The sequence below is a fragment of the Platichthys flesus genome, chromosome 4, assembly GCF_949316205.1.
Source record: "Platichthys flesus chromosome 4, fPlaFle2.1, whole genome shotgun sequence".
Classification (NCBI taxonomy): Eukaryota; Metazoa; Chordata; class Actinopteri; order Pleuronectiformes; family Pleuronectidae; genus Platichthys; species Platichthys flesus.
In genome coordinates, this window is record NC_084948.1 from 23,369,246 (window position 1) to 23,379,652 (window position 10,407).

Sequence of the window (10,407 nt, forward strand, 5' to 3'; positions counted from 1 at the left end):
TAATGTATTATAATGACATAATGACTAACCCTAACCCTAACTGACTCTTTATGGTATAAACTATACATTACTTACTACATGTGAACTTACTCATTAACAAGCTTTTAAACAAACTTCCACAACAACCTCTTTAAACTAAAGACAGTGAAAGACTCTAGCTACAGTGAGTGTGTTAATACTGTCCTTACTTTTTCCCAGGTCCATTTTGTGTTTATACTCTTCACTTCAACCTGACTGGACAGACAAGATGTGAGTAACTGTAAATAAGAGCATTGAGTTGTGCTTCTTGGTGAACGAGTCACAAAGCACAAGAGAAATCCCTCAGGGGGAGGATGTTGATGTAAACTGTGCATCCACTAGGAACTGCGCCACTGTATAAACAGCAAGAGGCTCGTAAACTGTTTACCCAAAGCTGTGGGTGATAAGAGGGAACATCGCAACAGTGAATCAAGAGAACTCATGCAGAAGTTTAACTTTCGCCTCCTGACCTCCTGCTTCAACTCAAGGCTCCGTTTAAATCTTAGTTCCCAGTGTCACTATCCTTTGTTTGGAAATGAAAGAAATAAGGGAGAAAGGGGAACGACAAGCTGCTGCGGAGAACCACGAGACAGAAAAGTTAGAATTGATTTTTATTTGATCAGAGAGAAATGTCAATACAAGTTTGCATTCCAGGTTGTAAAGTGTACAAGCGGAGGTTGAGGAATAAATCTTGCAACGGAGCTTTTCTCACTCTAGAAAAAGGAGGATGCTTTGGAGTAAAAACAATTGGAATCTTTTTCTGAATTTGCCCGGTGCTGCTTTGCTTATTTATCAGCTGGATAATGTATCCAAGTTACATATTCAATCAGTTCACACATATACAAATAAACATGTTTTAACACAGGGTTACATTTTTACTGCATAACCAATACAAAAAATGGATACTGGCAGTGTATGAGGAGTAATATTGTTTTTTAGAATTTTTTGCATATCACAATAAGAGAACAGTTCAATGTGCAGGCTTTGAGGACAGGCAGCAGGAGGGGGGGGGGGGGGGCGCTCTTTGGATTTAGCTGCTCACAGTAAATCATGAATTACAGACCTGTGTCAAATTCCCTGAGCATCAAATCGGCACTCTGTATTTTCATATTCCGCCAATCGGGGAGGAATGCATGTGATATAATCTGCAATAACATACATGGCAGGATGCAGGTATTAAACTGAATATGAGAGGTAACTACAATATTCCTTACCTTGAGAACATGTGTTTATTTCAATATACGTTTTTCAAAACTGGCAACAGAAAGAATGACATCTCGATTATTGGAAGATGTTGCACTAATATGTTTTCATCACCGTCTCGTTTGCAGCTGCTGCAGAACGCTGCCGCTCACTGGGACCAGGAAGTGAAACAGCATCTCACCTCATCACTGCACTGGCACCTGCTCCAGAACAGGATTGAGAATAAGGTTTGTTTATCTGATTCTTTTTTAAAGACCTGGCTCCGCTAACACGTCTCTGAGCTCCTGTCCACTTCCAGATGTCTCAGACACTCTGGGTTATTACCAGCTGTTCCAGGCTGTCCCTTGGTCACGGCTGAGGGGAACGGGCCATTATGCCGTTGCTGCAGCCGCCACAAAGTTTTGTAAGTTTCCCATTAAGGCTACAATCAGGTTAAGAGCTCATCTTCTGTACATATGTAAGGTTAACTAAAAACTCACATCTGTACCAGCTTTTAAATGTCCACAAATCGTTTTAACATGTACTTTTTAATGTAATGTTATGTTTTGTTCTGGTTAGGTTTTGTTTGTTAGTTGTTCTGTTTCTTTATCAAAAGGATTACGCACAAAAATACCATACCGATTTGAATGAAACTCGGAAGGACAGGCCATGGGTCAAGATAGAAACTAGATTCAGACATATAGGCGGATCCAGATATTCATTCATGGATCTTGATCAGAATCTTGGGGACCAGGCAGTTTTTTTCTCTTCTGCCTTATCTGGAAGCCTTTCTCAATCTGAAGTAGCATTTTGCTCCCAGATCCCAGTGAATCTTTCGGTGACGATGATATGTTTTCAAAGTTATGAGACCCCTCGTCTGAGACATCCTTGGACAGCTCGTCCTGAGTCTGTCCCGCAGGGGACAGAAGAGCCGCACCGTTGAAAAGCCTGTCAGAGCCGATGGTGTTGGAAGCTCCGCTCTGTTGGGCGGTGATGACCACTTCAAACATGCTCTGCTTCCGTTCCGGCTCATCAATGGGGAATTTGGGAGAATATTTGAACGGGTTTCCAGGATAGGCCAAGGCGGAGCTTACCCTTCCCTGAGATTTACCCTTCATCAATCCCAGGACTTCATAGCGGAAGCTGGAGATATCCTGCTTCAGCTCCTGTAATATATTGAGAGCCGCAGATTAAACGATGGTACAGATTACACAATGCAAAAACAATGTTGAAGGATCGGGAAGTTCTACCTTAAAGTTCTCTTCCGTCAAACCTTCCGCTGTCTTGGCGTCTCTGATCAGCCGAGCGACATATCGCTTCACAAGGTTCCTTAAAACCTCCTGAAAAACATAATCTTATAGATAAAAACTACAGATTTGTTTTCAAAATAAAGTTGTATGAAAAGGTGCCTACATTTATTTGTTTAAAAAGACAGTCATACCTGGTACTGATGGTTTGATCTTACACTTTTAGCCGCGCGTCTCTGAAAGTAAAGGTACATATTGTTAATTGCAATGGTAGGATGAGTTATTCTTTACAATGAATATAAACATATTCACTGTAATATCAGAGAGCATGGTACTAAATAACTGTATTCTATACAGTGATGACAATATAGATCAGATCCTTGGAAACTCCTCACCCCCAATGTTTCGAAGGTATCATGCATTCTCTTGCTTTGTCTCCTGAATAAGAATTTCTTTATCCATCTCATCAGATAAAAAACTGACTTCGGACTGGGTATTATGTTAAACGGAGACGGCAAAGTCCCCCCTTCTTCAAAGTAGCTCATCCATAATTTTGTTCTTGCGAATTTCCATTCTATATCAGCATGATCCTGAAAAGAGAAACAAACAAACAATTCATCAAAACCCTTTTCGCGAAGGAACACAAGACAAATTAGTACGGATGAAACCAGCGGGCCGGTGCGCTCACAGCTATGTGCTGGTAGGAGTTGTTCATCATCGCGATGAGCATGTTCAGAAGCACGATCTGGGAGATCACGTTGTATGTGCCGAACATGGTGCTGCCCACAAACTCAGTGAATTGATGATCCGGACCCATATCGGTCACGTAGAGGCTAATCAGGCCAAACACGGACCAAAATAACGACTGAAGCGTCTCGAACAGCCTGAAAAGCAAACAACCGTACGTCACATTGTGCATAACTGGATGAAAATCATATTCAATATTAGTATCGCAGCTTTGTCAGGAGCAATTTGTTTAGGGACTTGCGTTGAGAAGGCATTGTTCTGTTTTTCGCAGCGAATCCCCTTGCACGGCAGTTCTGTTTCATAGTAAAAGTACAGCTGGTTGAGGCCGTTGGCGAAGGCTAAAAGCACCAGGCAGTAGATGAAGAGGAACTTGAGGATGTCCAGGAGCATTCGACCCAGCGAGATCTGTAAGGGCCCCAGATGGGAGTTGGCAGTGAAAAGGCAGATGAGGCGCAATGAGCTGAAGATGTTGGCGATGGCGAACAAGGCCTCTGCCACCAGAGTCGGGTGCCACATTTCCCACTGGTCTCTGGGTTTGGGCCCCCTGTACTGTAAACAATAAACAGTGAGAATGATGTAAGTTACTTTGAGCATTACAGATAATTCAAAAAACAAGAACACACAGCATTCCCATTCATTTGAATTCTCCTCACTTTGACTGTTGTATAAGTTAAAGCAACACTATGTGACTTTTCCTGAGCAACAGCGCCCTCTGCAGCCACACATGATAGATAATTCTTATTAACTTTGACTTAATAGTCCCTCCGACTAAAAACACAACACAACTAACCGCTGGATACTAAATCTGTTTACAATTATTAATTTAACCAAGTTTCCTCACAGAATATTGGTGATAAACGCTGTTTTTTAAAGACCTCTACTACTGTAATAATATTGGAAGTGGTGTAGAGAAGGCCTTAGGCTGCCAGTTATGCACTACTTGCAGGATAATGTACCCACTCACTTAATAAATGTTGCTACAGGAGTGGGAATAAAAGCAGCCCCAATTTGCTAATTCCAAATCGGTGAACCATCAAACAAATTTTGAAGCCTGAAGCAAATTTTTTAAAGTTTAAAATATGCATAGTATCACTTTCAACGTGATCAAAAATATCTGTCTTCTTTTATAAACTTTAAAGATCAGAAAAGCTGAAATACGTTACTTCCTGACGTATACAGTACCTTTTTATAGGCAACGAGCTTCAGAGAAATGGTTGCGAGATACAGGGAGTTCATTATGAAGTCCACGAGGTTCCACCAGTCGTCCATGTAGTCCTGGAAACCATTATCCCACATCTGTTTGATCTCCATCCATATAAAACCTCAAACAGGAAAAACACAAGTGGTCAACATTCATTATCGAGCAGCTGCGGTAAGTGCCTCTGATTGAATCTCCTCAAATGTGCGCAGATGCAAAACAATGCCTGATAACATTAGAAAAACAGGTTAGTGTTGGTGTACACGCGTGTGCTTATTGTTACCGAGCACCCAAGGCAGGATCATCCACTCCACGATGGTGGGTGGTGGGCCCTGACAGTCCTTCTGCGAGTAGGATATGTGCTGCGAGGCCAAGAAGAGCAGGAAGAGGAAGGTCAGGTAGGAGGCGGTGTGACAGATGAACTTGATGAAAGGCCTGCGGATGAATAAGCCATAGAAGCTCTTTGGAGAGATCAGGTAGAAGAGGGACAGCAGCGGAAACAGGAGGCCGATGAAGATGCAGGTGAGGAACTTTGCCGCCCAGTGACGCCGCCTCCAGCCGGGGAACTGATCGTACCACCGAGACGCCAGCAGCTGCTGACAGTTGGGCTGCGCGATAAACTGAGAGGAAGAGAGATGAATGATGTTAGAGGAGGCTTGTGAGCCCCCCCCCCCCCCCCCCCCCCGCCACAGACATGATGATACGATAAAATCTCCAGAGCTCCCCCCCTGCTGCTTATCCTCAGCAAAGGTAACTTTGTGGAATGAAAAAAACATGCTTCACCGTTCTTCACCCCGAGCAAGAGGCATTCAAGATGTTAGAAGTGTGTGTGTGTCTGTGTGTGTGTGTGTGTGTGTGTGTGTGTGGGGGGGGGGGGGGGGGGGGGGGGGCATTACAGATCCTCTGTTCTGTGATCCTCTGTCAAGAAATGAAAAAATTATTGTGAAATCTGTTTCCCATACACATCTTCTCTGCCCCCCCGGGATTTAATATAAGCATGTGCTGGACGTCTGTGGCCGGTGATGGACGATCACTTTAGCCTGACCACATTATAGTGAAATGGATCTCTACATTGTATGTAGCATCAAATTGTGGTGGATGACGTCAAGTAGCAAAGCAGATTCTGACTTCACTGTTTCCTATTTGTGCTCGTGGCAGGATCATATGACTGTGGTCACATGCTTCTGCCCCTTAAAACATAGACATTAATCCTGTGATAACACATTGTTTAATCATAAGGAAAATGTATAGTATTTATTCTATACATCTAAATCAGTTTCACAAAAAGTACGTTCAACTTTCAAGTGGCTCATTGTTAAAAAAAAATGTTTTATTAGTTATTAAATACAATATAAATAAAGGTAACTTAGGGTAACTTTGATGCAAAGAGCACAAGTATGCTTAATAATATAAATAATTTAATGACAGGGTATTTACGTCATCTGATAATATTATAATTATTGCACAGTATGTTAAGGTAAATGTGATATAATACTGCTCTATTTCCTTACATGCATACTGTATATAGATATACTATTTATGGGATTTGACATCATCCTAAACTGGATAACTTTATATGAACAGCACTGAAAGATCTCCAGTCATATGATTCTCAATTATCAATGAGAATTATTAGAATTTATGATGTTAAATAAACAGTACGACCAAGATTTGTAATTCCGTCATTAAACCTACTGATGAATAATCTCATGATGACATTCTGCTCCGGAAATAAAAGTAGTCAGACTTTTTTTCTACTCTTTCAAAGTATTCAAATGCATTTTTTTTTCAACATAACAGCTCCAAGTAAACATCTGCGTACAGGATTACGTAGTAATATTCCACAACGAGTGCAGAAGTGGGCACGAGGAGCAGAGAGGACGGAATTGTGTAAAAGGAGATGTTTGCCATCAATAAGTGCTGGTGGTCTACGCAGTCAATTAGACTGCACCACTTTGATGCTGTTTCTTCAGAAGGAAAACCCATCTCGAGGAAGTGTGTTGTTGACATTAGTGGACAAATAATGAAATAATTGAAACTCATAAAACAGCTTTCTGGCCACAATCTATGCTCTTAGAGAAGAGCGAACACTTAACAGCCCCATATTCATTTTACTTACTTCTTCATGTTACCAGCAATTGGAAGATGCTGCAATCAGTGTGGAGTATGCTTGACTTTAGGTTAGAGACCAATTCAATTCAGATCCAAGTCTTATATGAACTTAACTCTGTAACTTCTCTCATTCATCTGGTGGTCAGTGTATTTTTTAAATTACTTTAAATATTTGTTAAATGTCAGCCTGACTCATGAAGTGACATCATTTAGGATTAAGATTAAGATTAAGATACATTTATTTATTTTTCCCAAACACATGCACAGACATGCACAGGCACACTCATGCAATTGTAGGGAAATTTAACCTCTGCTTTTGACCCATCTGGTGCAGGACACACAGAGCAGTGAGCGACCATGTACGGCGCCCGGGGAGCAGATGTTGGGGGAGTAAGGTGCCTTGCTCAGGGGCACTAGACAATCCTCTTGGATTTTTGGACAGATCAATCCAGGTTCATCTATTTGTTTTTTCTCCGTGGAGTCGAACCAGATACGAACCAGAGACCTTTCTGCCACTAGTCCACCGCCTCTCCATTTAGGGGGAGTCTTCGTGTTAAGTCATTGCAGAGGAATCCAAGTCAAGTCTTAAATCTGTCACAAGAAACTTTTCATTTGTAAATTTACCCCACAAAATATTGATACAGTTTAAATTCGGAGATTATGTGACCGAATGGTAATCCTAAAAGATTTTAGCTTTTTCCTTGTAAACTTTTCGTTTGGCATTCTACTAATGGGCCTTAATTCATCAAATATAAGATGTTATAACATTTATGCTGTTAATTGAACACATCTCTGTTTCAGAGATTGAAGAGATGTTGAATCTGAGGTCATTCAAGGTCACAAAATGTCAAATCGCGCAGCAGGTGAGTCCAAGAAGAAATTTATATTAAAATCACGAGCAACAAAGAAATCCCAGTCTATCCGCCCACTTTTTTGTTCTTAAATTAGAGTTCACTACAAACAGAGGTTTCTCACTGTTATCTCGAGCCAACAGTGTTTAGTTTTAAAACATTTTTGTGTTATCAATCTCAGTTTTATGTTATCTTTTACCATGTTTCCATCGTGGAACATCCCAGTGTATTTATTAGCAGCAGTTTAGATATTATAAGTTTTAAGCTAAATGTTGTCTGTAACCGGCCAAAGAAACCTTGTTCAAATCACCCATCTGTGATAAAGCCCTTTCCCACTGTAGCCATTGAAACTCAGCTGTCAAACCCTTCTGCCATGGAGACCAGTGGTGGCACACGGAGCTGATCTCCCATTCCCATGCTCCCAACTGTCTCATCCGGATACAGTATAACAGAAAAGCCCAAAGTCCACATGCAGAACCCTAAAGGCTTGAGACTAAACGTGAACACACAAAGGTGTTGTGATCTTTTCCTGCTGCAAACACTGCACAACAAACAACAAATAAGTGGTTTCATCCATTTCATGAGTGGAACAAATAAAAAGAACCTTGCTGAAACACAGCGTTCAGGTTAATTGTCGCCTGTTGTGCAGGAGACAACAAAACAACAAAACAGACCTGGATTTAAATGAGGATGTTAACATTTTAAGAGGTCGACTAAGACCAAAGGCTTGAAATTCCACTCGTAATATTTCATGTTGTCATCCTCATCAACTACATGCATTCACATGTGTAATCTTTGATTAACCTCATAAATTACACCTAAATCATGTTTCCTCGTGCATCTTATTCTGCTGCAGCCACTGTGTGATCACCAGTATCAATTTCCATCGCAAATTTTCTTGATAAATGACAGGAAGTCCTTGTTGCATCCTGGGAAAAAAAATGCTTCCATAGAATATGTTAAAAGACAGTAAAAGGTTCCCTCCCTAATTAAAATATTATGAGTTTGTATTTCACGGAAGTGCTCATCACTTATTCCATCATTATCGCCAATTATCTAGATGTCTTGGGACCGTCTGAAAGGGCCACTGTAATGCATTTTTAAGAGCCAGCCAGGCAATTACATGTAGCTCTAAGCTCCCAGAGGATATCTCCACCCTCCTCAGGCCATTTGCGGCTCATCTTGGCACTGTTCATCTTATAGTCCATGTTGTCCCTTGTTCCTCCTGGTGCTTCAACACAGGACTGTAAAGCTCTGTTTGTATACCTGTGTTAACCAGAGTAGTTTTCTGATCCTGTGTTGTAAAAAGAAGGAATGGTGATTAAGAGCTTACCTCTTTCTGGCTGTATTTGATAGCCAGTTTAAGACGTGCCAGGTCATTGTTGTCATCCAGCAGGGGATTGATGTCGTCTCGGTAGTTGAGGATTGTCTCCAACTCTTTAGAGCTCCGGGTTTGATCCAGGAGGTCTTTTGCAAATTGTTTACAAATACGGGAGAGTTCCTCGTACTCCGCCTTGAACTCGTTCTCCACATTGCTGAGCTCCTTCAGCTCCCAGCTGAGCTGGAAAGCCGTGAGGAAGGGATCCTCACTGGAGAGGGCGATGAGGGACGGGCTGGCGAGGGCCTTGTAGATGTTCAGACGGGAGCGAGATTGACGCAGGACGTCCACGTCGGAGCTGGAGACGCACTCCACGCAGTTGCAGCGTACGTTGTGCGGCTGAGGGATGGAGACTCCTCGCTGCACCAGCAGTTTGATGATCTCATAGTTGTTGGTGTGGGCTGCGAGGATGATCGGAGTGATGTCCGGGGTGAAGTCTGAAAACTGCTTGTCTCGCAGGATTGGTGGAACCTGTGTAGGAGACCAAGAGAGGAAACCAACTTACTTAAAAAGGATAAATTCACAGGGAACAAGAAACAGCTTTATAAACCTCTCACAGGGAAACAGCTAATTTGAATTAGTGTGACTGGATCCAATTTCATCTTGGGTGCCTGACACTTCTTGTCTAACAGCAAGCCCACAGCTAATGGCTTGTGGTTGAGCTGCCCTCAAAATATCTTCCTGGTTGGAGGCAGCTACACCCTTTGTTATTCTCTTCACAGAATCAAGTCCATTACAGGCCGAACCAGCAGCGTCGAGAAATTAAAACACAAAATTTACAAAAATGCCTGATACACCACGCTATAGCAGCAGCACATCAAGTCCAAGCTGCAACTTTCAAGCAAAAAATAAGAATTATACTGTTTTAAAACTAAATTACAACCATTCCAGTCATACTGTCACATCCCAGCAGCTTCAAATGAGCTTTTCAGCATGTTTCCGTGATTTCAGTTCTATCCTACGATGGTCGTGGGGAGCCAGAGACATTCCTGGCAGACATTGGACGAGAGACGGAGTTCATCCTGGTCAAGTCGCCAGCATCTCGGAGGCTCAACGTGCCGACTCGAGCTACTTTTCACACTCACATTCACACCTCTGGGCAATTTAGAGTCTTTAACTTGCATCTCTCTGGACTCTTCTATTTGTAGAGAGGCCCATCAGACTGGGAAACGGAGTATAACAGTAGAGCTATAACAGTTGTCACGTGAGGTTCTGAGTTTTTTCTATCTGAAGTTGAACAACACTGTAAAAGCATCACTGCACATGGGATGTCCTCATGGTGGAGGCTACCTTTTTGTCCCCACTCCTCTTGTGATTGACCAGCAGCTCCACGGCGCCCACCACCTCTTTGCGGATGGCGTGCAGCAGGGCATCCCCCACGTACACGTTATAGCTGAGCAGCAGCTCGATGATCTCCAGGTTCTCGTTCTCGATGGCGATGAGTAAGGCCGTGCGTCCAAGGGGGTCGATGCAGTTAATGTTGATCCTGAAATAAATCTCGGCATCCTCCAGGTCCTCTTTCACGCTGGCGTAGTCCCCCTTATCGACTGCCAACAGGTAGGCCTTCTCCAGGGACGAGAGCTCGGACTCGGCCCTCACGACCCGCAGGGGGATGCTGTCCCTGTACAAGGAGCCTTCAGTTTTGCCGTAATACAGCTGTGACATTGCTGCTGC

At 42.6% G+C, this 10,407-nt stretch overlaps 1 protein-coding gene across 2 annotated transcripts; it reads right to left on the reverse strand.

Annotated features, from left to right (window-relative positions):
• Nucleotides 1-1,061: 1,061 nt before the first annotated feature.
• Nucleotides 1,062-10,407, reverse strand: LOC133952211 (short transient receptor potential channel 4-like). 2 transcript variants are annotated; one of them, XM_062386553.1, is made up of 10 exons: nt 10,024-10,407; nt 8,689-9,204; nt 4,676-5,012; nt 4,377-4,516; nt 3,436-3,743; nt 3,136-3,331; nt 2,843-3,037; nt 2,642-2,683; nt 2,451-2,540; nt 1,062-2,366 (listed from the first exon to the last, which is right to left on the reverse strand). In XM_062386553.1, exons 1-10 carry the CDS (start codon nt 10,396-10,398, stop codon nt 1,923-1,925), a joined length of 2,643 nt encoding a protein of 880 aa, XP_062242537.1. In that variant the 5' UTR covers nt 10,399-10,407; the 3' UTR covers nt 1,062-1,922. The 2 variants fall into 2 exon arrangements, with proteins under 2 accessions (XP_062242537.1, XP_062242538.1); XM_062386554.1 differs by lacking the exon at nt 2,843-3,037.